This window comes from Zootoca vivipara, chromosome 9 (assembly GCF_965207765.1).
Source record: "Zootoca vivipara chromosome 9, rZooViv2.hap1.1, whole genome shotgun sequence".
Classification (NCBI taxonomy): Eukaryota; Metazoa; Chordata; class Lepidosauria; order Squamata; family Lacertidae; genus Zootoca; species Zootoca vivipara.
Genome location: NC_142592.1, coordinates 1,529,862 through 1,556,965, shown reverse-complemented (window position 1 = coordinate 1,556,965; position 27,104 = coordinate 1,529,862). Strand labels below are relative to the sequence as shown.

At 43.0% G+C, this 27,104-nt stretch overlaps 1 protein-coding gene across 5 annotated transcripts; it reads right to left on the bottom strand.

Moving 5' to 3' along the window:
- Positions 1 to 940: 940 nt before the first annotated feature.
- SEPHS1 (selenophosphate synthetase 1) lies at positions 941 to 25,146 on the bottom strand. 5 transcript variants are annotated; one of them, XM_035127998.3, is made up of 9 exons: positions 24,901 to 25,146; positions 21,546 to 21,814; positions 14,890 to 14,993; positions 13,306 to 13,413; positions 11,893 to 12,047; positions 8,802 to 8,892; positions 6,870 to 6,969; positions 6,274 to 6,486; positions 941 to 2,223 (listed from the first exon to the last, which is right to left on the bottom strand). In XM_035127998.3, exons 2-9 carry the CDS (start codon positions 21,736 to 21,738, stop codon positions 2,009 to 2,011), a joined length of 1,179 nt encoding a protein of 392 aa, XP_034983889.1. In that variant the 5' UTR covers positions 21,739 to 21,814; positions 24,901 to 25,146; the 3' UTR covers positions 941 to 2,008. The 5 variants fall into 5 exon arrangements, with proteins under 5 accessions (XP_034983889.1, XP_034983891.1, XP_034983888.1 ...); XM_035128000.3 differs by lacking the exon at positions 24,901 to 25,146 and adding an exon at positions 24,033 to 24,172; XM_035127997.3 differs by lacking the exon at positions 24,901 to 25,146 and adding an exon at positions 23,850 to 23,982.
- Positions 25,147 to 27,104: the final 1,958 nt, after the last annotated feature.

The following is a 27,104-nucleotide window of genomic DNA, read 5'->3' as shown; positions in this document are numbered from 1 at the left end:
ATGGGGGGGGGGGAGGGTGCTAGAGTACAGGGAAAAACAGAATAAAATTAAAGCCTCCTCTGGGGCTTGGGTCTTAGGAAATACTTTCCAACACCATTTTGTAGTTTTCTTTTAACTGTCCTGTACAGTGGTCCCTCAACTTACAAACTTAATCCGTTCCGAATGCACATTCATAGGTTGAAAAGTTCGTAAGTCAAAGCGCGGCTTCCCATAGGAAAAAAAAATTCGAAAAAATTTGTAAGTCGAGGAAACCGCATAAAAAACCGCCAACAGTTTCCGTTCGGATGTAGAAAAATTCGTAAGCGTGCGGCCATTTGTCCCGTTCGTAAGTCGAAACCTACGGATGTCGAGTCATTCGTAAGTCAAGGGACCACTGTATATGGTATTCAATATAGAATATTTTTAAAACCTTGGTTACTTACCCGCCTTTGCAAAAGAGCTGCATGCCAGTAGTGAGTGAGATAAACCACACTCACATGCACCAATCACCCTCAGTCTTACCTCTCCTTTGAAATCATTTATTTTTCCAACCATAAGCTATAGAACTTGCTCTCCATCCTCCCTCTTTATAATGGCAGGATGTAATTTAGCCAACTCACCCATAACTGTATGCAGCCCTATGGCTTCCACATTCATTCTCTTGAAAAGAAATGAACCCCCTTTAGATGCCGCATTCTAGAATTTATAATCCAATGCATGTCTATTTCTGAATACAAGTCCCACTGAGCTCACTGGAGCTCCTAGGTAAACGAGTATAGGATTGCACTTTTACAGGCAATTTAACTCCAAAATAGCTATTGGATATAACTGCTTTCACTTCTCACGGATTATTAAATGTCAATACCATAATTCTAAATGGCATAATAACCTACTCGCCACCTTTCACCCACAGTAAGCTTAGGCATAAAATGTTAAAAGTCATCGATTTGTACAAGAGCAGTAAAAAAATTAAATATTTATTCAAATAATAAGCTTAAGTTCAGGCTGAAATGTTGGCAATGCAGATATTAAACACATCACAAAAGCGTGCACAAAAATGAATTTTGAGCAGAGAACAAAAATACTAGGCATTATACTAGACAGCTGATTTAAGAAAACAAAAAACAAAAAGATTTATAATAATCACTATACAAAATATAAAATGTATTAAACACTACCATCCACAAAACAGTTTTTTAAATTGGTTATATTTAAAAATTATTTGTGTAGTTAATCATATAGTGAATTGTAAATGATTATACAATAACCTGTTTGGCTGGCGATACCTTGTTGCTCTATAGCACACCCAATCACATTGCAAAACTGAGAATTGTCATTTATGCTATCAATAAAGGAAACAATTATTGATAATACAGGTAAATATTGTCTGATCTACAAAGAAGAAAATTATTTTTTCCCTTCAACTCTGAAGTGCTTCCATGCAAAGTCAGCACTTGCTTGTTTTTAGCAGAATGTATAACCAAGCAATGTCCAGGGTTTTAGATGCGCACGGATAAGACTTTTACAAATCAAAGATTGACTGTAGACATGCAACCCTCTTGGCTAATGGATAAAAGCTCTGTGCATCACTTTATCAAATTTATTGCCTTCCTGGAATTTCATTCAAGGCATCTGAAATTAGACCTAATGATAAATATACACATAGTGAAAAAGGACATAAACTGCTATTTGACACCACTATTGGTAATGTCTGTGCTACGTGAAAGCACCTTTTTTAAAAAGAGCCTATGCGGCGAGAGATAAGTGTCTAAAGATTCAAAATGAATCAACAGTATTGGATAACAATATAATTCTCAACTCAGAAGCTGCCTCAAGATTAGGTGCATCTTCAGTTAATGTAACAGGAAAAAAGGCAATGGGTTTTATTTTATTAAACACATCCACTCAAACTGACCTAAGGCCACCAGATTTTCAGACACAATGTGTTTCTTTTTCTCTTTTTTACAGTTCTTTAGGCTGTAAAATGGTAAAGGAATAGATCTATTTAAAAAAAGCTATTTCATCTAGATTAAGAAGTTGCTCCAGGCGTTGGGTTCACGTTCTGAGTAGCCACTTGTGGTGCTACCTCAATGATTCGAGGTTTGTCTATAATCCTGGCAGTGCGGTTGCCCTTTTCTACAATCCCAATAATCCATGCCTGGTGACCTTCACCATATTTTGGAGACTTGATTTCAGCGCAGAAACGTGCTGCCTGTTCACGTGGTAAACAAATAAGGAGTCCTCCTGAAAGGAAGAAGAGTTGACAGTTCAGGTCAGAAGTCACTACAAACCTTCTCAATTACTCCAATCTAAATCCCATCATTCCTAAAATGGAAGTTGGTAAAAGTTATTTCAGCTACAAAGGATGCAAGTCTGGGCATCCTTGTTGACTGATGATGCCTGTGTACAATTGAATACCGGTAGGCTCGTATTTTCCATGAGATTTTGCTTCCCTCCCCATCTATGTCTTGTGGTTCTTCAAACACTCTTCCATGTAATTCTGATTCTTTCCTTTTATTTCATATGCCTTCTAATAGACCTAAGCCACCAGCAATTTTCCCTGCGTCAAGATAGGAAAAGCTCAGCATTTTATTTGGGGAGGCTCACCATGAAAACCATTTGAGAACTCCTGCTCTTAAACAAATCTGATATAACAGTTTTTCAACCAAGTTCTCTTCAGACATAGTTATATGTATTTTTTAAAAAATACATAAATGAATAAAGGAAACCCAATGGCATCAAAGATGCTGGTCCTTATACTGTATCATCAACTCCAGAACGAAAAACAGCTTCTTTGGAGTGAGTAGCATGCCAAATCAACAGACACTGCTATACAATACATGGTTATCAGTCAGCAAAACCTTTTGAACTAAAATTTATTTATATTTATCAGCATCCTTCCTACCAAGTGTGAGCAAGAACTTCTGTGGTGAAGAAAATAAAGATGACAAATATGGTGCTTGGAGACAGAGCACACTATAAAATTTCTACAAGAATGCTCTCCATGGGGATTCATCCACATGCAGGTTGTCTTGCCTACATATACTGCAGGCATCTAATCCTATTTTATTTGGTCACCTCCCTGCCCTTCTGCCCCCACCATTCCTCCACTATGACCTGTCCATCTTGGGTGGCCCTGCACGGCATAGCTCATAGCTGCATTCAAGCCCCTTCGCCATGACAAGGCAGTGATCCATGAAGGAGTTCTACTCCATTTTTTAAACTAAGAATCCAGATACAATTTTGACGTATATCAATGAATGTTGTTCATTAATTAGGGATACTGTTAGTGGGTACCAGGGATGATGGCAGATCCCATCATACTTTTCCATTGGCCATACTAGCTGGAACTGATGGGAATTAGAGTCCACCAACACCTGGAGAGTCACAGGTTCCCCATCCCTGATGCATATGGTAAAAGCAGTCTCAATAATTTGTGCTGGAAAATATTGTCCTAGCCTTTTATTCTTCCTGATTTGATTCAAATTCGATTTCCAAAAGGATCTTCAGAAAGTTCCTTTCAGAAGGTGTTTGAAAATTGGAGGCTAATTTGTGCGGTTATTTACACATTACAGAGAGATGTACAAAGCATGACCTAAAAGAACTCCAGGTAAACGGATACGTTTAATATTGATGAGTATGTACAAAAACAGTACCTAATTGTGCAAGCTACCCTTTATTAACTTATCCTGATGTGTGAATTATGTTACATCAAACCATACTTAAAATAAACTATGGCATAATGGGAATGCCCACTTTGTTCTCCCCGGCTGCCAAGAAGGCAAGTCTGGCTTGTTGTGTTGTCTGAACGGCCCAGCCTTACGAGGAAAGAAACCAGGAGCCCATGCTCAGCCCACACAACAAGCCTGAGTATGGCTTCTTTCCTGGAAGCACAACAGCATCAGGGGAACAGTGAAGCACAATTTTGGCAGTGTGCACCAGCACACTGCTTGTTCACATTAGCGTTCATATGTGCTTACTTTAAGGGTGTTTAATGTGACCATGTGAAGCAGGCCAACATGAGAAACCAACTCTTAGGAGTGCATACTCAGAAATGTTACTCCATGAATATTTTTTCTCCCTACATAATACTGCTTTCTTACCCTTCTGTGTAATTTGCAAAACACACATCTGGTCTACAGCCACGACATTGTGGACATTGGGAGACTATTCCAGACTAGAACTTGCACGAAACACACAGCAGCAGTAGCTAATTGAGCTCTCTGGGAAAAGAGCACCATCTACTGACCTCTGGAAGAAGTTCTTTAAGTAATTCTTGTGCAAAATGCAGTGTTTGTATGCCAATGGGCTAACCCCATATTGTGCTGCCCAGTACTGCCAGGCGTGCTCTTCTCAACAGTTCTTTGCTGCAAAATTAAACCTTGGGGGACTGGGCATCTTGCGGTCTGAAGTCAGGACTTCCAAACACCATGCATAGCCCAGCCTTGCGGCATGCAGGGGTGCTCTCTACAGGGAAGTTGCTCCCACACCTGATCCAGCGTGCCTTGGCTCAATTGTCCATCAGCTTAGGGGCAATAGAGCCAAAGCTGCTTTCACTTGCCAGTGCATGACCAGGAGTGCCCCATTGTGCCCAAGGCTCCACCTGATGTGACATATGATGGCAGGTGGGCAGCGTTTGAAGAAAAGAGCCTCGCAGGCCAAGTTTGACCCACCTCTGGCACAACAGTATCGCCAAACTGCAAACACGATCCTTTGGGAGGGTGTAACTCAGTCTAGAGCAGACTGAACATCATGTCCTTGAGCAACTAAAGTACTGATAGAACCTCATTTGTCAGGAGTTTGATTCAGTTTATTGGTCTGCATCTGGCTCAGTGCCAATTCTGAAAACTGGTTCTGCACTTCTTCCACTACCTCAACCCACTTGGGGGGGGGGAGGGAGAGAGATTGAGTGAGTGTTGAGCGTAATCACTGTATTCATGGCACCCACTCTAAATTCCCAGGTGACTTCTCCCAGCATTTTCGTGCAGGTGGCAAGATGCACAGGAGACAAGATTGGATGACTACAATGTATTGTGTAGGACTGCTCAAGGCTGACCCAGAAGCTGCAGCTGGTGCAAAATGCAACAGCTGGACAGCTCCATGGGGCAGAATATTACCATCCTAATAGGCCACTGAAAGAATGGCACTTGCTGCTGCTTTGCTACTGATCTTTGTGGAGGAGCAGCAGAAAGCCTCCTCCTCCCGGGCAGGGAGCATGCGCCTTGGCAGGGGGGCAGCCAAGATAAATAACCGCAGGATGGGGAGGGGTCTTCCGCAGGCAGGCAGGCAGGCGGTATGGACCCTTTTCCAGGGAGGAGGAGCCACCCGCGGCAGGGTACTTGACGGTGCCCGCATGCGCTGCAGTGCTGGTAACCAGGCGACGGCGGGGAAAGGGCTGGTACGCCACCGCCGCAAGGCAAACCGGGCGCAGGGGAGGGAGGCAGGGATGCCACCGGATTAATGAACAATAAGCGAAGCACGGCCCGGAACCGAGCGGGCAACTCTGGCTGGAGAGAGAGAGATGTGGACATCGGGTGGACTGGGAGGGGCGGGGCAGAGAAGGCATTCTAACGCACCTCTGCTGGAACTGGACATAGGAGCAAACTTCTAGGGCAGGCATAGGCAAACTCGGCCCACCAGGTGTTTTGGGACTACATCTCCCAACATCCCTGACCACTGGTCCTGTTAGCTAAGGATGATGGGAGTTGTAGTCCAACAGCAGCTGGAAACCGATTACAACTACTCGCCTCTCTTTCTTTCTCTTATGCTCCCCCCCCCCCAGTTTTGATCCTGGGTATGCCCCTGATGGTGATATTTTATAATTGGTGTCTGTCTTGATACTGGTCATTGATCATAAGAAAATGATTTGACTTGGTGTACAAAGCCCTAAAAACTTGGAATCAGGATCCTGTCTTTTCCCCTACAATTTGGCAAACCTTCCTTTCTATTTGTCTCACTGAAGGCATATTTGCAATTGCAGAAATGCAACCTACCTAGAATTGATTCGCAGTCTCCATCAATTGTAATGCAGGCTGCACTTAACACAAATATACAAATGCCATTTAATTCTATAAAGATAAATCTCAGCAATATGTATTATGCTCTCCATGCAATGATTCAAATATTGTTAAAAATGCAGTGCACAAAGTTTGGAAATTTGCCCAGTCACATTAAGAAAGCATTTGCCTAGCCAAGACACTGCTGACACAAATTCATATTAAGTTTCCTCCTATAGATATGGTATGTTATGACATTCTTAGGAGAAAATACCCGATTTTAAAAAGGGAGATTTACCTGAAGTCTCAGGACACGTCCCATGCATAAGGCCAAACATGTTGCCACACGCCTTGCTGACTGCAGCCATTTTGGCAAGAACAGGAAGATTGTGTATAACAAAAGAAACCTCATTGCGTTGCTGCTTGGCTAAATTTTGTGCATGCCCCAGGATTCCAAAGCCTGTGATGTCTGTGGCTGCATGTGCATTGAATGTGTGCATCAGTCCTGCAGCTGGAAATGGAAAACAGGAGAAAACGTTACGATGAATTCTGGAGTTTCTTTTCCACCACTATGTGAACCAGTTTAGAGTTATGTACTGTGAAGTTTCAAGACTCATCACTTTACTCTGAACTTTGACCCAAGATATGTGGTTTCAGGACCCACCCTATTCCTGTGACTGTAATTTATCTGAATTATTTTCCAAATTGAATTTGAAACTGTTGTAACTTGTCCTTGGAGGACTTTGAAAATCTGATTTACTGCAACACTAATATTTTTCTAGCTCTAATACAGTGTCCATGCTTTTCAAAAACTGTTTGCCTCTTAGTGACTTATTTAGCCATGTTTAACTCCAAAAAGTTTTATCGTGAAGCATGTATACCCCATTCTCATACCTGTTCTGTTGAGTCTTGCCATATTCATCATTGCTTCTTGATAGGCTAGCTCCACATCTTCTTGTGTAACGACCAGCTTGATTTTATTCCATTTTTCTGGCTAGTATGTTGAAGAAGAAACAAGATCAAACTCTCTATGTTTTAACTACATGAATTCTGCATGTGGTGCAATTACAGTCATGCCTCGGTTTAAGTACGCTTCGGTTTGAGTACTTTCAGTTTAAGTACTCCGTGGAACCGTCTGGAACGGATTAATCCACTTTCCATTAATTTCAATGGGAAAGTTCGCTTCAGGTTAAGTACAGACTTCCAGAACCAATTGTGTACTTAAACCGAGGCACCACTGTAGTTTGTTTAAAGTGCAGTAGACGAAAGGTCTATATAGTCCAGCATCTTGCTTCCAACAGGAGTCAAGTGTCATTTATTTGTTGCCTTCCAAACATATCTCAAGGCAAATTCCTTTCTAAAGTCGTCTAAGCTAGTGGAAATGAAGATGGGATTTTTTTCACCCAATGTGCATCACTTCACATTTACTTTCTCTGAACTGCATTTGCAATAATGTTATCCATTCACCCACATTAAAGAACTGCTTTTGGAGCTCTTTACAGTTTGCTTGGCTTTCTACCATCCTTAATAATGGCTTATTGTGTATATTAACTTAGAAGAAAGTTCTGCTGTATTCAATGGGGCTTACTATCAGGTAAGTGTGTAGGGTTGCAGCCTTAATGTCAAAAATATTTAAAATGAGTTAACAAATATGAACCGCAATACATAATTCACACATAATTACGGATGCAACCTGGGAATCCAGGTGCAACAATTAATCAAGAAGCATTTCAAGTCTGCCTAACAGTGTGGGCAGAGGACAGTAAATCTGTCTAATGAATGCCCTAATCCACCTCAAAGCAAAGGGTTTCTAAACAATCTGTATTCATTTTCAATTAGGTTGTGAGTACTTGAATACTCAAATGGGATTGTAAGATCTGAAAAGGAATATCCCACATTCAAATAACTAAGGAATCTCCCGAATTGTTCTTTCATGTCTCCTCATCCTAAGACGGTAGGAAATGTGCCAAGAAAACTCCTGGCCTTTGCATGTAACATACATGATAGCCCAACTTGCTTTTATTTATATGTTACCTTTTTTAAAAAGATGACACACCTAAAAAAAACAGTCAATATATAGTTTACTAGTGGTTTACCAACCCTGCAACTACCATCTAAGGCCCTTCTTCATGTGGCACCTCCACAAGAGGCAGCAACATGAGAATGGGGCTTTTCTGCAGTGGCTCCCCCCTGTGGAATGGTCTCCCCAGGAAAGCTCACCTAGTGCCATCATCACATATATTTAAGCCTTTGACTGATTGAACACAGTCTACGGCCTTTTAAATGTGTTTGTGGGAGGAGGTTATTGGTTTCTTTTTGTTTTGTTATGTATTCTGTGTTCTCATTTTGTTTTTATGTTGTGAACTGCCCTGCGATCGTTGCATGAAGGGCAGTATACCAATTTTAATTAATTAAATAATTAAATAATAATAATAATAATAATAATAATAATAAACTGAGTATTCATCAAGCACAATGCAAAGCACATTATCAAAATAGATGCCCTATTTAAATATACATAAAGATGTGCTTTTACAGTGAAAAGTTTCAATACTACCACTAATACTGCATTTCAGAGATATGTTTTAAAATTTCTAGATAATTAACTGATCTATACTTGCAGAGCAAAACCCCCGTTTCAAAGATTTCAATAGCAAATTGCTAGCAGTTTATGTAAATAGGTTTAACCCTATGCCTATTCACTGGTTCAAATACTGATTAAACAGGTATATATTTTCAAGGTTAAGATAGCTGCCTCAGATAAAAAACTACACATATTATTTATCTGATCCTTTACTCCGACCCCATTCAGACGCATTTACTTACAATATCTAGCCACTGGTGGACAGCTACAGCAACCTGCGTTCCCAAGGGTTTAGTTAACACAAGCACGTCTCCTGGCACTGCATTGTCTGGCCTGCAAACAAGACACCCATATAAAAAGATACCTATGATGTGACTATTTCCCAATCACAATTCCACAGAATATATACCGGTACAGCAATGCTCAACCACCAAAAAAGCTTACTCTAAAACTGAGGACTATGAGAAGTGAAATGCCAGACCACAATTTTTATGAAATTTGCATCTCAAACTGAGTAACAGTAGCCCTCTGTCCACCTACAGCAGGCTATGGAAAGATAAAGCAGAATAACAGGAAAACCCCCAGAAACCCAGAAGACAAAAGTCAGATACTGTATTGGTGTGCATTATAATGAGTGAAATAAGTATTTGATCCCCTATCAACCAGCCAGATGTCAGGCTACCTGGTATCTTCACTACATGTAACAAGCTGAGATTAGAAGCACCTGCTGTAAGGGAGATGTTTTACCTGTAATCCCAGCTCATTACGGTACCTGTACAAAAGACACCTGTCGACAGAAGCAATCAATCCAGCAGATTCCAAAGTTGCCACCATGACCATGATCAAAGAGCTGTCCAAGGATGTCAGGGACAAGATTGTAGACCTGCACAAGGCTGGACTGGGCTACAAGACTATTGCCAAGCAGCTTGGTGAGAAGGTGACAACAGTTGGTACAATAATTCACAAATGGAAGAAACACAAAATAACTGTCAGCCTCCCTCAGTCTGGGGCTCCATGCAAGATCTCATCTCGTGGAGTTGCAATGATCAGGAGAACGGTGATGAAGCAGCCCAGAACTACACGGGGGGAACTTGTCAATGATCTCAGGGCAGCTGGGACCATAGTCACCATGAAAACAGTTGGTAACACACTACGCCGTGAGGGACTGAGATCTTGCAGAGCCCGCAAGGTCCCCTTGCTCAAGACAACACATGTACAGACCCATCTTCAGTTTGCCAATGCACATCTGAATGACCCAGAGGACAACTGGGTGAAAGTGTTGTGGTCAGATGAGACCAAAATCGAGCTCTTTGGCATCAACTCAACTCGCCGTGATTGGAGAAGGAATGCTGCCTACGACCCCAAGAACACCATCCCCACGTCAAACATGTAGGGGGACATATTATGCTTTGGGGGTGTTTTTCTGCTAAGGGGACAGGACACCTTCACCGCATCGAAGGGACAATGGACGGGACCATGCATCGTCAAATCTTGGGTGAGCACCTCCTTCCCTCAGCCAGGGCATTGAAAATGGGTCGAGCATGACAATGACCTAAAACACATGGCGAAGGCAAGAAAGGAGTAGCTCAGGAAGAAGCACATTAAGGTCCTGAAGTGGCCTAGACAGTCTCCAGACCAGGGTTCCCCAAACTAAAGCCCACGAGCCAGATGCAACCCACGATGCTCATTCATGCGACCCCTGGCGCCTGCTCTTACCGGTGCGGCTGCCCACTTCCAGGTCGCCGGGAGCGTCAGAAATAGCTTGTGCGCATGTGCAAGCGTCATTTCCGGTGCGCTTCCAGGCCGGAGGAGGCCCATGCGCATGAGACATTTCCGGCGTTCCAGCAACCTGGAAGTGCACCGGAAATTGCTTGTGCGCACGCGTATGGATGCGTGCTCCGGCTCGCAGCGCGACTGGCACTGGCAGCACCGGCCCTCGGCAAGGTAAGTTTGGGGACCCCGCTCTAGACCTTAATCCCAATTGAAAATCTGTGGAGGGAGCTGAAGGTTCAAGTAGCTATGGTACACATCAGCCTCAAAATCTTACTGACTTGGAGAGGATCTAAAAAGAGGAGAGGGACAAAATACCTCCTGAGATGTGTGCAAACCTGGTGGCCACCTACAAGAAACGTCTGACCTCTGTAATTGCCAACAAGGGTTTTGCCACCAAGTACTAAGTCATCTTTTGCAAAGGGATCAAATACTTATTTCACTCATTATAATGCACATCAATTTCTGACTTTTGTCTTCTGGGTTTCTGGGGGTTTTCCTGTTATTATGTCTCTCACAGCTACAATAAACCTAACATTTAAATTAAGACCTGGTCATTTCTTCGTCAGAGAAGGGCAAACAGGCAAATTTAGCAGGGGATCAAATACTTTTCCCTCACTGTATAAGTAACCAATGAAAAAACATCTTCAGAACTATACTGTGAATCAGTCACAAATACTAGACCTGTGGTGCGTGTTTGTTTTAAAAAAGAATATAATCATAAAGACAAAGTAAAAGAAAAGGTCAAAGATTATATTTTTAAATAACAAAAATACTTTTTGAAACCCCATGAAATGTGCTTGTTTAGGTGGCATAAATAAGTTGTGCGACACTGATTCATGTTTCAGAGGATTGTTTTTAAAGTGCTGAATGATGAGAAATAGCCACTCATGCTACCTATAATAGTACTGTAGATCTTATGTCAAGCTTCCATAGCAGGATCCTGGTCTCAGTTCTGTATGTAGAAGGAAATCTCATTCCTCCTACTTCAAGAGTTTAGGACTTCAGCATAAGTTATTGTATCAAGGAGAAACATAGTAAGCAGACTTCAAAGCCAACAACTGCAATCATGGAAGGATTTACAGCCACATAGTGCTCCAAGCATGTTCATTCTACATTGTAGGGTACAATATAACAAGGTAGCCAGTGTTTATACATGTTATTCAAGGACCTTTTAAAAAAATCAGTAATGTTCACATTCAATTAACATTCTAATCTAGAATGTGACACCAGAGTTCTTAGTTTTGAAAAACAGAAGCTTACCTTTCATTCTTCTCCAAATGAAAAGGGTAACTCATTTTAAAGGTTTCTGAGGCTGCCATTCTAAACACGCTTACTAGAGAGTAAGCCTCATTGAACACAGCAAGACTTATGTCCAAGAAAATATGTATAGGATTCTACAGTTAGACATGTATGATTAATATCCAAGAACCCAAAGGCCTAAATAATATAAATTTTCTTACAGATAACGTTACAGAACGGAAATAGCCAGAATTTCAACAGTAGCTACCCCTTTTAACATTTTGCAACCCCTTTCGCATAGGATTAAATACTTCAACTCACATTATAAACTCATTAGGCTGGCAGACTGTTGTGGCCACTCCTCCTAAAACAATCCAAGGGTTTAATACTGTCTGACCACCAGTCACTGATGTTCCTGCCTCTTCTGCAGCATCTTTGAAACCTTGGATAATTAGAGGCATTACTTTGTCCCTTTCCTAGAGATCAGAAACAACACAAGCAGAAAAACTCTATAATCAATTTTAAAAATTCCAGTCTGGACGTGCAAACCAGCACCTGCTGAATCCATTTTTAGCTTACAAACCATCCATAGGAGCTACTGGTCAAATTAAAACCAGAGCAGAATGTTTCACAGTTTATTTTAAAGTCTTTGAGACACATTTTCCAAAAACTTAAAAGTACAAGTACAATTAAGAACAATTTCTTGGATTCAAAACCTATGCTTAAACGGGTTGGATGTAGAGATTGGAGTGCTCTACTTGTGAAAGTGGAGGCTTTCAACTGCCATCAATGGAGAGGGGAAGAGATTTCTGTAACTTTTCTCTTTCCCCTCATTCTACCCCACCCCTAAAATGTTTGCACTTGGGAGCTGCTTGACCTTTCAGGGCAGCTTGGGAGGTGGTATAGGGGAATGTGGGGAAATGACCAAAAAAAGCTCTGCCTCCTCTATGTACCACTGAATCAAAAACTTTTAATAAAAAGCATACAGAAAGGTATGTACAGGAGAACACAAAACAATACAAATGTACATTGTGAAAAGCAGAACACTTCTCTGTATGGTACAAGTCATGCCAAGCAAAAAAGCACCCCTCCCACACATTGTGCCATTCAATAATGAGATGAAAATGCAAAACAAAGATTGGGCAAGTAAATATCCCATATTTGTGAGTTCCAGATTAAACAGAAATTATATATTGCTTGATATTATGCACTCGCCAAAGTGTTGTGTGAGAAAAAGCATTCCAACTACCTTTAAGCACCTTGCTGTACCTCAATTGTGGTATGAACCGCAAAAGCCTTTTTGCATGTTTTAGTCTGACTGTAAAAATTGTCTGGTCTCACCTGGCCCTGGTAATTGCAGACTGGCCCAGTTCACACAACACTCAGCCAGCCTCTGATCTCCCCTAGGCTTGCTTACTCTTTTTACAACTATTTTAAAATGGGAAGGGGAGAACTGTGTGTCCCGCCTTGAACTCAGAGGAAAAGGTGGTATATAAATTTATTTTTTAAATGACCTCTTTTTTTTTCTTTGAGCATGAAACAACGGAAGCTGAAAAAAATGGTTTTTGTTATCCTAGGATAACTGATAGATGTTCAACAACAAACATGGGATTCTCTTGTAGATGCTTGAAATAAAAGTTGCATTGTTCTCTATGAAAGCTGGTGTTCATTTTCAGGGACACAAGGCAATATGTTAGCATGATGCATTCCTATAGCAGTATTTACAGTACTTACCCTATCTGTCATTTTATTACTTATTCCAAGCAGCATCAACATGTTGTCACACTCAGTGACTCCCATAGCATAAAGATCACTAAGAACATTGGCACAGGCTATACGTCCCTAAAAACACAAAAAAAATATTGAATTTACAACGCATCATCAATTCATGTGCTGCTTTACAAAATAAGGTAGGGGGAAAAGATACATCCTTTTCCCAAACTTTTCAACAATGGAAAGGAAGGCAGTGATAATGAACTAAAGATTTTTATTCTCTGTTTCAAAGGGAACATTTTTTTCCTTTGAATATACAACTATATTAAAACATGCTTCTAGTGTACTGTATTGCCAATAATGTCCAGAATTCTGTAATATATGTGGTACCACCTCCAGGCAAAAATATACATTTGCAGTCAGGTCTACTACAATTAGAATTCTTTTGTTTCAATAAACATTTTAATATTGCATTGGTGAATGATTATGTATTTCTTCCTTTAAGAGACGCAGCAGACAAGCTCAGGAAGATATTTAACCAGTGTCAACATTTCAGAGTTAGGCTGAAGTGTCAAATTGTCAATGTATCAGAGTTAAGTGAAAGTGGCAGTGCCACCCCCCCCTTTAAAAAGAATGTGGCCATTGCTCACAAACCAGGACTTTTAAATTGTCCCAGGCATAACTGGACACAAATTGCTTGTTACTGGTAATTTTCAAGTTACACACATCTGCAAAAAAAAAAAAAACCTAGCCCCACAAAGCATAACAGAACACCAGAAAGCTTGTCTGCAATATAAAGAAACAACAGGCATGTGTGACACAAAACTGCACATACAGCTGGAGTTTCATTTGATGTCAGCATCCAGCAGTTTCCATTATAAGCAAGATACAGTATAATGATATTCATTTAAAAAGCAACTCATCTTTTCAGTAATAGGAACAGCTGTAGCACAAACACCATACACGCTTGTGATTGTACCTGCAGATATATTCCATATGTATATACTGATTCTTTGGATTGCAGCACCCAGTTGCAGACTTCATACTTGCTATTCTGAATGTGTTTGTATCAATACAGTAGGTTGGAGTACCTTGGGCAATAAATTTCATGGAGAGCAGGTATTTAGTTAAGAGTCCAAGAGTGATCCTAATACAGTACAGTCATACCTCAGGTTAAGTACGGACTTCCAGAACCAATTACAGTCATACCTCAGGTTAAGTACGCTTCAGGTTGAGTACTTTCAATTTAAGTACTCCGCAGACCCATCTGAAACGGATTAATCCACTTTCCATTACTTTCAAAGGGAAAGTTCGTTTCAGGTTAAGTACGCTTCATGTTAAGTACGGACTTCCAGAGCCAATTAAGTACTTAACCTGAGGCACCACTGTACAATTCTGATTCAAAGTAACCCAAGATAACTGGAATACAAAGCTCAGATCTAGAGCTCTGCCTCTAACAGGAGAAAGACTTCACAAAACCGGCAGGTCAACTGTCCAATCACAACTGAGAAAGTCTAGAACAGCCTGAAACAATGCTAGCCCATCACAATTTAGGTAGCCAATAGGCACCTTTCCCCGCCCCATACATATGTTTAGGCAACTCACCATCATATAAGGATCATCCACAATAGGATAAATGTAATCTGTTGTCTGGACCAGAGATAGGCCTCCATGTCTTAAAGGAATAACACAAGTGTCCATTCCAATTCCTGTAAAGACAATGGCAGTTAATTACCAATTAATAAAAGTCATTTCCTTGAATTTCTCAAAGTATATTCTATCCTTGCCCACCCCATTCACCCAAAGACTCCTTCCGCACCAATGAAATTCAAAAGGAAGCAACAGCTAGTGAGGTTTGGGCAGATACGTACATCAGTCTGTTTCTCCTCATTAAACATCAGCCCAGAACCCTAGTCTTTAAAGCATGTCTGCCTACAGAAAATGACTGACACACAAGCTGATTAGGACAAAATAATGATAGCAGATCTGCACATTAGCCAGCAGCCATTCATGAGGTTCAGTCTCCTCCTGTGCTGTGCAGCCTTATGAAGACTGCCTGACCATCCAATTGCTGCAGAACCTAAGAGCTTTTTACTATCTCTCTTGCAAAAATACAGTGGCCTTCTCTGGTGGATAAGAACCTGGTAGATGAAAAGCTGCCATTCATACTTTTGATTTAACAAAGGGAGGGAGGGAGGAAGAGAGAGAGAGAGTGCGTGCAATGTGCGCTGTGCAAGACTGGTCCTTTGAATTCAGAGCTTCCATAGAAACTTGTAGTTGAACTGTCAGGAACAAATGACATGGGTGCTCTGATACTTCCTTGGCTTCAACCATATAATTTAGGGTGAATCTCCCACAGAATTTATAAATTCCCCCATGACCTCCAATATAAACTTGTAGCAATAGCGGAGGAAGCCACTCAGGCACCCGGAGCAGCAAACATGACATGCACCCGGGGACGGGGCGTCACCACGTAACGCACATGTGTGGCATCGCTACATACGCTGCACATGTGCCGTACGTAGCGACGGCGCACATGCGCGCTACATAGCAGTTTGCCGGTGGCACTGCTCCAGTGGTGGTTTGCCGGACGTGGCGCACCAGCGCCGTACGAATGGTGCCGGGATCCTCTGCTCGCAGTTGCAGCTGCGGAGGATCCTCTACATGCAGCTGCAGCCGTGAGCAGAGGATCCTGGCACCATTCGTACGGCGCTGGTGCGCCACCTCCGGCAAACCGCTACATAGCACCACAGCGCCACTCCAGCGCTGTACTGATGGTGCTGGGATTCTCTGCTCGTGGCTGCAGCCGCGAATGGAGGATCCTCCGCATGCAGCTGTGTGATGGCTGCTCGCACTGCCGCGGTGGGGTGCCGCCTTGTCACCCCCAGAGACGTGGCACCGGGAGCACACTGCCTCCCCCCGCTCCCCCATTGCGATGCCACTGGGAGGTAGTAGACCAAGTCTCCTGCTCTGTTCAGAAAGGTTTTCCATACATTTCTCTCAGCTTTAAAGACCAAATGATACCAGGACTTGGGACCTCTTTCTAACCCCTATTTTCCATTTCCCCCTTGATCTTCCTTAAAAGTTAGAGATACTTTTGCAGTGTTCTGACCAAAAGAGTCTTCAACAAGACCAGTATAGCTTCAACAATTTTAGCAAATATGTTCCATCAGACTACTCTCTGGCTCCAAGAACCTTTGAAGAGCACACAGTGCCAGTTTCTCAGTAAGTCTCCCAAATTTACAAACTTCTTTTGTATCTATATTTTATTCCACTTTTCAACCATAAAATCCCCAAAGCAGCTGACAACTCCCCAAACAAAAAACAAAAAGAAACAGTGAAGCAATTATTGAATAAAATTTCAGGTTGCCATCCACTGGGCTCACAAACAAGTTTATGGCAAGATTTGATAGACTGATCATCTCTTCTGGGAAGGAGGAAAACAGGGTAATTTTTGTTATATTTATAATTTGTTGAAAATCAAAATGTCTATAAAATTTCACAGAAATGCACAATGCCACACACGAATCCGGTTCTGCTGTACCTACACCATCAATGAGGTACTTGGAAAAAAGTTAAATGTGGCGCCACACACTCCCAGCTCAACTCTCTTTGTAGACCAAAGGAGCAGTGGCACAAAGATATGCATTACTCCTCACCCAAGTCATAGAAACATAGAACTGTAGGAGTTGGAAGGGTCCCCAGGGTAATCAAGGCGGACTCCCTGCAATGCAAGAATCTCCACTAAAGCATCCATGACAGATGGCCACTTCAGTTCATAGCTAGGAGGGAAATCTGTGAACAACTATGCCATTTTTTTCTGCCCAGTACCACCCTTGGGCTTGCCTCATCATGCCCTGCTTGCAGCAGAGTAACAGAACAAAGTGCATCAAGCCAAGCATTCTGCTTCTGCAATAGTGAAATCAGGCATTTGAAGAAAACCCACAAGCAAGAAGTGAAGGTAATAGCTCTCTCCTGCTGTTGAGACTGAGATTAAGGAACGTAATTCTTAGGAATACAGTGGTACCTCTGGTTATGAACTTAATTTGTTCCGGAGGTCCATTCTTAACAAAATCGTTCTTAACATGAGGTGCGCTTTCGCTAATGAGGCCTCCTGCTGCTGCTGCGCAACATCCGCTTGCAAAATTTGCAACCAGGAGAATCTAATTCCGGGTTAGCGGAGCTCGTTACCCGAAGCATTCGTAAGGAGGACGGTACATAACCCAAGGTTCCACTGTACTTGGTATTCCTTTATTCAGCACATAAACCATGACCATCCAAATAATCCACCAGCCACACATGGACGGCTATGGATTGTCCTTATAACATTACCTATGAACTGGAAAAAGAAATATTATACAATACCAAAAAAGTAAAACAAACAACAACATGTCTACATTGATTACCTCACTTGTTTAGGGAGGGTTAACAGGTTCTTGTTACTCTTCTTCATGTCAAAAATGTAATGTACAAGTACAATACTTTGGAACCCAATGTAGGCAATATATGTTTGCATTTTGGAAAATCAATCAATATATTGCTATATAACCCATGAGTAAAAATCTTATCCCCTTTCAGAGTTAACTATTCTAGTACAGTAATCATCACATCTTGCAGCATCAAATTTCATAAATTAATTGTGCACTGTGTAAAGTATCTTCTATCCTGAATCTCCTAAAGATCAGTTTCACTGAATGGCCTCAAATTCTATTATTATGTCAGGTTTTTCAGTGAGCTGTCCACCTCAATACAAATATCTCTTTGCTGATTGGTTACTACTAGTTCGCATCCCATCAGTGTGCATGTAAATTTAGGAGTTTTCGTTCCAATGTACAAGACTTTACAGTTATTTATACTGAACTGCATTTGCCATTTTGCTGCTCCTTCACCCAATTTGGAGACACTCTTTTGATTTCGTCCATCCTTGGTCACCTCACTGCTCATGCCTAACACCAGATCATTTATAAACACGTGAAAAAGAATTAGTTTCAATATAGATCAATATAGATCCTCTTGTGCCCCTCTTGTGAAAACTATATTCATTCCTGTGGTCTACTTTCTCTTTTTTAGCCAGTTACAAATTCACAAGATGCCAGCCCTCTAATCCCATTGTGCCAAATTTACTTAAATTTCCTCAACAAAGGCTTTTATCAATAGCTTTTTGAACATTCAAGTATACTGTACATAGTTTACTGGATCACTCTTATCCACATACCTGTTGATACTCTCAAAGAACTTTAAACAGGGCTTGGAATGCCTGAGTGATCCAGCCATGTAAAGTATTGAATGCCCCAAAAACTTATTTGGGAGGGGGTGGGGTTATTGGTTTGCTTTGTTTTTATTATGTATTTTGTGTAAAAACACAAAATCTTATATTTTATGCTGTGAACAGCCCTGAGATCTACAGATGAAGGGTGGTATAAAAATTTTTAATAATAAATAACAAAAATGGCCTCTGAGCATTCTGTGTGATGGTAGCAGTAGTAAGTGCACCAGCAAAGTAGGAAAGAATGGTACAGGCTTGTAACCCAAAGGAAAATGGTGATATTTGTTGATTCAAATCATTAGCTTTCTAAATTTGCTTTTGCATGTATACTTAAATCTCAGTCAATGAAAATATTGGTGCTCCCATTCTGAAATTGATCGCATAACATGACAAGAGTTCTGAAAATTAAAAAGTGAAATACTCAGGAACCAAAGATTAAAAGAATACAAATGTACCCTTTGGCAGAAAAAGCATACATTTTTGTTTTTGTGGTCTACCATCCTTTTTTCACCAACTTAGAAGCATTATGAGGAGCTGCAGAAGGGGATCATACAACATGGAAGTGAAGCATGAGCTGCAAAATGTTCTGAGCTGCAAAATGGGGCTAGGACTTGTTTTGGCCATGCAGTTCCAAAGCACTCTGAGCACCTCAGAAATGCCGAGCCAAGCTGATAAGCTGCCAACCCCACCTCTTTTCATCCTGGAGCTGTAGTAGTAGTCCTGAGGCTTGTAATTATGGCACAACAGATATGTCCACTTTGTGGGGAAACCAGTCTTTAAAAATGGGGAAAGGGTCGTGTGGAAGAGGTGGATGAATTTGGATACATTAACGTCAGACCAGTTGATAAACGAAGAGGATGAATTTTATACATATTCCATCTTTAGAGACAAATACAGATTACCTACAAATGCTCAATGGCAATATCTCCAGATAAAACACTTGCTAACCACCATCTACGGACCAGCAGCTTTTACAGCCTCAGAGACCCCAGAGATATTGAAACAGCTGATTAATTCTTACGGAACCAAAAAAACGGCCATCAACATATATAAATATTTGTTATTAGCAAACCATTTTGATATACAGGTATTGAGGGAGGATTGGAATAAAGAATTAGAGGTCTCCATTTCAACCACACAGTGGGAAACGGTTTTCACTGATATAACAAGGGTGTCTCTGGATCTTAATTTGAGGTTCATACAACAAAAAATAATATTTAGAATATACTGGACCCCATTACATTTGTTTTTTTAAAAATGGGGCTGTTGGAGATGAAATAGGGATAATGCTTTTCTAAAACATACTGTATGTTTTTTCATTGTCCTACATTGAAAGGTTTTTGGCAGAAGGTAACAAACCACCAACAGAAATGTATAGAACAACCTTACATTTACAGAGCAAAATATCCTCTTGAGTTATATACCCAGCACATGGAATCTTACAAAAGGACAATATGAGTGGACTCTCCATGCCCTTAGCACAGCAAAAAGACTGATGGGAGGGGGGAATGTGGCTCCCTTCTATGATTGGATTGAAGCCTTATATACAAACTCACAACATATAAACAACTTGGATATAAACGCAGACTCACAATGGACAAATTCAATGATATTTGGAGTCCATTCTTACAAATACTGTAATAGGTTAAGATCTGGTGAAGTACAATAACAACCTTGTAAAATACAGTGGTACCTCAGTTTTCAAACATACAGTGGAACGTCGGTTTATGAACACCTCGGTTTACGAATTTTCGGTTTGCGAATGCTGCGGACCCATCTAGAACGGATTAATTCACTTTCCATTACTTTCAATGGGAAAGTTCGCTTCAGTTTATGAACGCTTCAGTTTATGAACAGACTTCCGGAACCAATTACACCCATGCTTCGGGTTAAGTACGCTTCAGGTTGAGTACTCCGCGGACCCGACTGGAACGGATTAATCCACTTTCCATTACTTTCAATGGGAAAGTTCGCTTCAGTTTATGAACGCTTTAGTTTAAGTACTCGTGGACCGTCTGGAACAGATTAATTCACTTTCCATTACTTTCAATGGGAAAGTTCGCTTCAGTTTATGAACGCTTCAGTTTATGAACAGACTTCCGGAACCAATTGTGTTCATAAACCGAGGTACCACTGTAATCCATTTCAGAAGACCATTTAAGTTCCAAAACATTTGAAAACTGAGAACTCAAAACTTAATACGGAAGCCGCATTTCCGGTTCAACTTCTGAGACGAGTTTAAAAACCAAAGAATTTACTTCCGGGTTTACGGCGTCCGAGTTCCCAAAACGTTCAATGGAGACGTTCGAAAACCGAGGTACCACTGTATATAATTTTGGGTTCCCCCCTCCCCTTTGTTTGCCCTTCTACACGGGTTGTTTCTCTTTCTTGTTTGTGTCTTGATTTTATTTTTATTTTTAAAATTATGCTCTGCCTTCACTTACATACCTCTAAGGCAGGCATGTCAAACCTGCGGCCCTCCAGATGTTTTGGACTACAATTCCCATCTTCCCCAACCACTGGTCCTGCTAGCTAGGGATCATGGGAGTTGTAGGCCAAAACATCTGGAGGGCCGCAGGTTTGACATGCCTGCTCTAAGGGAAGTTATATACAAAACTTAAAGAATAAGAATAAATGTAAAAACCCTTTAAACAACTTGCATTTCACAGTTTGAGCCTCTCTGTTTGAAGTTTTACTTGTGTTTCTGTTTTTTAATTAATCTGTTATGATTTTCATTCTTTTGTACTGTATTTTAATGTTGCTACTGTTGTTTTGCATTGGGAGCAGCCCAGAAAATTTGTTATGGAGCAACTGTTATGGGGCGACTATACAGATGCAGTAAATACACCATTGACCACGCATTTTTGATTGGTGAAATAACTAACCTTGTTGTTGGTGAAATAAACAACCTTGTACACACACAGAGTACATTATTTTTCTGTATTCTCCAACACATGGTACAACCATTAAATATCATTGAAGAACTACTGCTTACCCAATCTAGGCATAACAGCTCCCAAAAACTGTTCATCTTCCTGGAAGTGATTTTCTTGTAGAGATTCAAGCAATTTCTGTAAAATGTCCTGAGGCACTTTACAGCCAGTGCCTTTAAGTTCAGTGAATCTTGTTAGCCGAAAGCTCTTGTCAAGTTCATAACTTTCTGGGTTAAAGGACTCCCGGACAGACATGATTCCCACACAATAAGTACCAGAAGCTTTTTCTCTTCTTCAGGAAATTTGTTGGTATGCTTTCCTGGTAATTATCCTAGTTTGAAGAAAGAAGTATTAATACAATATAGACTTTCTCAGCTTGTTATGCAGAATAGTTTCTCATATATATCTTTTCCCTTCTATGTAAAAATCTGAGCTGCAACCATACATTGCAAGAACAGATGCCTCCTTCACTAAGGCTACCAGCTCTTGACATTTTTTTTTTTTAAAAAAGGCAACATTCATTTTTGCATATAAAGCCCCTGCATAATCACTTTCTTGCAAGTTTTGTAGCAGGGGATGGATATAAAACTACCCACCCTCCTTAGGTCACTTTGACAAGTGGCAAGGGAACGTTTGGACGCGGGTGGCGCTGTGGTCTCAACTTGCCGATCAGAAGGTTGGCGGTTCGAATCCCTGTAACGGGGTGAGCTCCCGTTGTTCGGTCCCTGCTCCTGCCAACCTAGCAGTTCGAAAGCACATCAAGTGCAAGTAGATAAATAGGTACCGCTCCGGCGGGAAGGTAAACGGCATTTCCGCATGCTGCTCTGGTTCGCCAGAAGCGGCGTAGTCATGCTGGCCACATGACCCAGAAGCTGTCTGAAGACAAACGCCGGCTCCCTCGGCCTATAAAGCGAGATCAGTGCCGCAACCCCAGAGTTGTCCACAACTGGACGACTTTAAGGGAACGTTTACCATGGTTGAATTCAATTTATGTCTCTAATGACATGCCAAACATGAGTTTAGAAGTGCTGTGCCGAGCCAACTGGACTGAATTCAGTGCATAATAGTAGCATGTACATGATCTTCCGACAGGCTTACAGAAAACCAGGGCGTTAAAAGGTCAGCTATGTTTATAGCAAATTGACCTGTGTATTCAGCCCAAGATGTCCCACTTTGCTCCACCCTTAGTTGCATATGCTCCAACATTTCCCAAGAAGAAATTGGGACATCACACACACACACACACACACCATCCTGCTGCTGCTGCCTGCTCGCCCTCCCCATTGCTGCCTAAGCATCCGCCTGCTACCACACAGAGAAGGGCCACAGTGACATACTTCCGGAAGTGGCACCGTTCTTCCAGAAGCTGTAGCCCTCCTCATATGTGCGTAGCAAGTGGTGGCCAGCAAAGGTGCAGAACCAAGAGCGTAAAACAAAAAGACACATGTATTTTGATTTTGCGCTCTCTGGGTACCCAGGAAAAAATGGGACATTTGTGTGGGATGCAGTTGAGAAGATAAACATTGGCTGGATCTAGACACATCAAAAAAGTGATTCGTTTAACCCGCTGTAAACTTCATAAAGGGAATTTCTGTTAGTGAAAATCTGGTGTCACAGTGTTATAATGCATATAAAGCACTTTTTCCTTACTAATGTAGCTGAGTTCATTATGTCTGAAGCAGTCCCAAGCAAAGTTAAGCACCTATGACACTACGAAAATGAAACAGTAACATCAACAAATCAATTTCAATGGAATTGTGCCCATTGTATTTAATAGACAGTAAAAAGTTATGGATTCCTCTACGTTTCCTGTCAAGAACTGAACTTTAACCCACAAACAAAACAGTAGCTTTCTCCTCATTCTGTTCCCCCAAACAGGCGTCTAAATCTCCTGGAGCCTTTGGCCCTCCAGATGTTGTTGGGCAACAAACTTCCATCCTTCCTGGCCAAACCAGTTGGGGTTGTTGGGAGTCCAACAATGCAAACCAAGTCCACCCATCCTAGTTTGAATGAGAAACAGACACCTATTTTCCCCATGGAAAACTATAAGCCTTATAAGCCATGCAAATAGTTGGGAGTACTTAATGCAGCTTCCTATATAATGGAAAGATGCAAAATTCTGAATCTCGACTGAACATATGTTTTTTTCTGTTTTCTGAAATGAGGAAAGAAGAGCGCAGAGGTGTTCCAAACAACTATAGTGTTTGCAATACCATACTTTATCCACCACTTTAGGACAATTTCTTGCAATTTTGTTTTGTAACTTTGAAAACACAGAGTTAAAGTTCTGCATTAAGTCAGTCCGGAAAAAACGAAGCTCCCAGTTTCCATTAGTTCAAAAATCAACACTGCTCAGAGAATTTAACCTTTGCTTCACCGTAGATCTGGCAAACGAGCACAGTTGGTAGAGCACGAGACTCAATCTGAGGGTCGTGGGTTCAAGCCCCACGTCGAGCAAGAGACTCCTGCACTGCAAGGCCTTGGGCCAGGTGACCCCCGCGGTCCCTTCCAACTCTACCCCCCTTCTGAGATTCTGCGCAGGGACATACATTTTAGGCCGACACGCCTATCAGGAAGGAAACCTAGCCACGTGCAGAAAGGGCTCACAACCATGCCTGGCCCGGGGAGCGGAGAGGGCGACTCTGCCCTGCAGCACAGGAAGCCCCGGCTCCCGCATACCTTCACGTCGCCCACCCGCTCGCCCACCCTCCCGTAATGCCCGCCGGGCCCTTAGCGACTGGCTGTTGTGCAGAGGCGGCGGCAGGGTTCCCGCCTCCCTCGCTGCCCTTTGGCGAACAGAAACAGGGAATCCTCGGGGAAGGGCCACCGCCGCCATGCGCCCTACACATCTATGGGGCAGTTAAAAGAAGTTAAAAGGGAAGGGGCCGCGGTGGGTGGGAGGGAGGGAGGGAGGGCAGGCAGGCATCGTGTGCGCGCGCCGAGGCGCTTCAGGAAAAGGTTTAACCCTTTCGCCGGGTGAATTTAAAGGCATTTGGGGGGGCGGGGAAGCGCGACGCGGGCGGGAAGCGAAGGCGGCCGGGCTGAGGGGCCTCGGGGCGGCTTCTCCGAAGGGAAGGGAGGGGACTCGGGCTCCACGCGGCCGGCCGGCGGGCCAGCGAGCGCTCCCTCTTTCTCCTCTCAAGGAAAAATGTCGGCGGGTGTAAAGTTAACCCCTTCCCCGCCCTGGCGCCCGCAGATCCCCTCCTCCGCCTTCCCCGCAGACTCCGCTCTGGGCCACAGCGGCCCGAAGCCATCCTTCTCCGCCGCCTGCCCGCCCGGCCCTCTCTGCCTTGGCCGCCGCCGCGCCCCTCAAGCCCGCGGAGAGGCCTTTTCTTCCTGCCCAGCCCCTCCAGCTTGGTGGCGGCTGCGGGAAGGGGGCCGCGTTCCCCTTTAAGTCCGCCCGCCCAGGCCTCTTACCGCGTCTCCCTGCCTGCTCCTCGCTCGCCCGCGAACGGGACTCCCCTCCACCTCCTCGCCCCCCCAGCCCAGCCAGCCAGTCCCACAATGCACCGGGCGTCTGGCCGGCCCGGCTCGCTCTCTCAGCACAGAAGGCTCCGCCGCGGCAGCGAGAGGGTTAAGCCACCCCCCTTTTCCCGCGTTTCCTCTCTGCCTCCTTCAACGGCCGCTTCGGCCCCGCCCGCCAGGGAACCTGGGAGGGGAGGGGCGAGCAGCGAGGGCCGCTACCTGCCTTTAAGGGGAGGGAGCCTCGCGCTCCGCCTGCGCTCGGGTGGGGGGGGGGAGAAGCCGGACACAGACCCCGCCCCCTCTCAGCCCGGTCACGGTCTTGGCCCAAGAGGGGCCTTCGGACCCCCCTCCCCCCTCCCCATCATGGCTGAGGGAAACGAGGGGCTGCTCCCCAGGTGTGCAGGTGGCGCCCAAACCGAGTGCGAAGCTGAATCCCTCCCCCCCCCGAGTTAACCCCAAAGTGCGATAGGGAGGGAAGGTGCGCCTCCTTTTGTGCCAAGGTGCGAGAAGAGGGTGAGGGGCTTTGTGTGTAGGGGGGGGGTGTATTTTAATATTTGCCCCTGAGGCAGATTTGCCCGTCTTCCCCCCCCCTTTCCCAAGGATGCCTGCCTCCAGTCTCGTGGGAAGCACAAAATGACACTTTAGTGTCTTAACAAATGAAACTGATTTGCAAAAATGATACATGTTAAAATATGAGAGACACTGCACACACCTTTGTAATTCAAGAAACCTTTAATAAAAAATATTTATATAAAAAATGGCGCTTTACGGGCAGACATTAAAGTCTTGTATATTCTCCAAAGACACCCAGAGAGAGAGCAAGGGCTTGTACATCTGTGAGGTGTATCTGGAGAGGTAGGGATGCCATTTGTTCTCTTTCTTTTAATGTAGCACTGCATACTATGTGTGTCTTAGAATCTTGGGCAAAGCTTTTAAATCGCCTCTGAACATGGGCAAAGTGTATAATATACAATATATACTATAATGTCTAAAAAACATGCATGTATAATTCTTATGCATTCTGAAGATATGTTCTTTGTCTTACTAGAAGATATTGAAATAATGTTTCATCTCCATTCAGAAGGTATTGATTAGATGCTGATGTATAATCAGACTAAATGGGCTGTGTGCATGTAAAATGTATTTTGCATGAGGACCCACAAAGTATGGACGCTACTTACCATGTTGTTGCTAGTAGGACTGATTTTTCCCCTTTCAGTTGTGGATTTATTGAGCAATAACTTGGAGTGACTATTGCTTTACTTTCCTCACAAACTGCTTCAAAATTCCTTTTACAATGTTTCATCTCAGTTGCAGAACAAAGAAACTTAATTTAAGATACTTTACACATAAGAGAAATCAGTTTATCTATACAGTACTGTACTGTATATATAAAAATGTAGGCATTGCGCGCGCAGATGTAACGGCCTTTCTCCGTAACCGCTGAACTGTAATGTAACAAATTTGGCCACAACGTTCCATGCCCATCAGTGAGGGATCTGGCATAATTTTTTTTCCAAAAAAGCAAACCTTTCATACCTAAAATAATGATTAAACACAAAAAGTGGCGCCCAAATTAGACGTCACCAGCAGAAGCTCTGAAGACTCCAGCAGCATCCAATAGAAAGGCAGATCGCACACTGCTGCCTCCAAAGCCGCACCACCAGATGACATCACAAAATTCCACAGCAACCAACTGAAAACAGGCCTTTTGCAGCAACAAGGCCCAACATTGCCAAGTGGAGGTAGGGGCCTGCCTGGGGGGGGATGGGGCGAATAGGGGGCAGGGATAGGTAATGGGTCAGAACGGGGGGGGGGACACAGGGATGAAACCTGCCCTCTCCACAGTATCTCGCCTCGGCTTTGCAGACTAGGCTGAGTGGATTTAGGGGCCTGCCTGGGTGGGTGGGGGGTGGGGGGCCCGAATAGGCCGCAGCATAGAATCAACTGAATATGGGCCTTTTACAGGGCCATGCCTTTGGGTATAATAAATGTTATTTCACATAACACACGTGGGTAGGGGAGTCAGGGTTGGGACAGGGCAAAATTTTACAGAACACGCGCATTGGGGGAATGATTGTGTGCAAAATAAACGGGTCACGGGGGTTGGACGGAGGAGAGGAGGAAAATCACAGGGGTAAGTGGGGGGGGTTAGT

Excerpts from the sequence above, each read along its gene's own strand:
- SEPHS1 (XM_035127998.3), bottom strand. The coding sequence starts at position 21,738 with ATGTCTGTCCGGGAGTCCTTTAACCCAGAAAGTTATGAACTTGACAAG. Across the intron at positions 12,048-13,305 it reads GTAATAAAATGACAGATAGG|GAAAGGGACAAAGTAATGCC; the intron begins GTAAGTACTGTA and ends TCTGATCTCTAG. Across the intron at positions 6,487-6,869 it reads GGCAAGACTCAACAGAACAG|CTGCAGGACTGATGCACACA; the intron begins GTATGAGAATGG and ends TTCCATTTCCAG.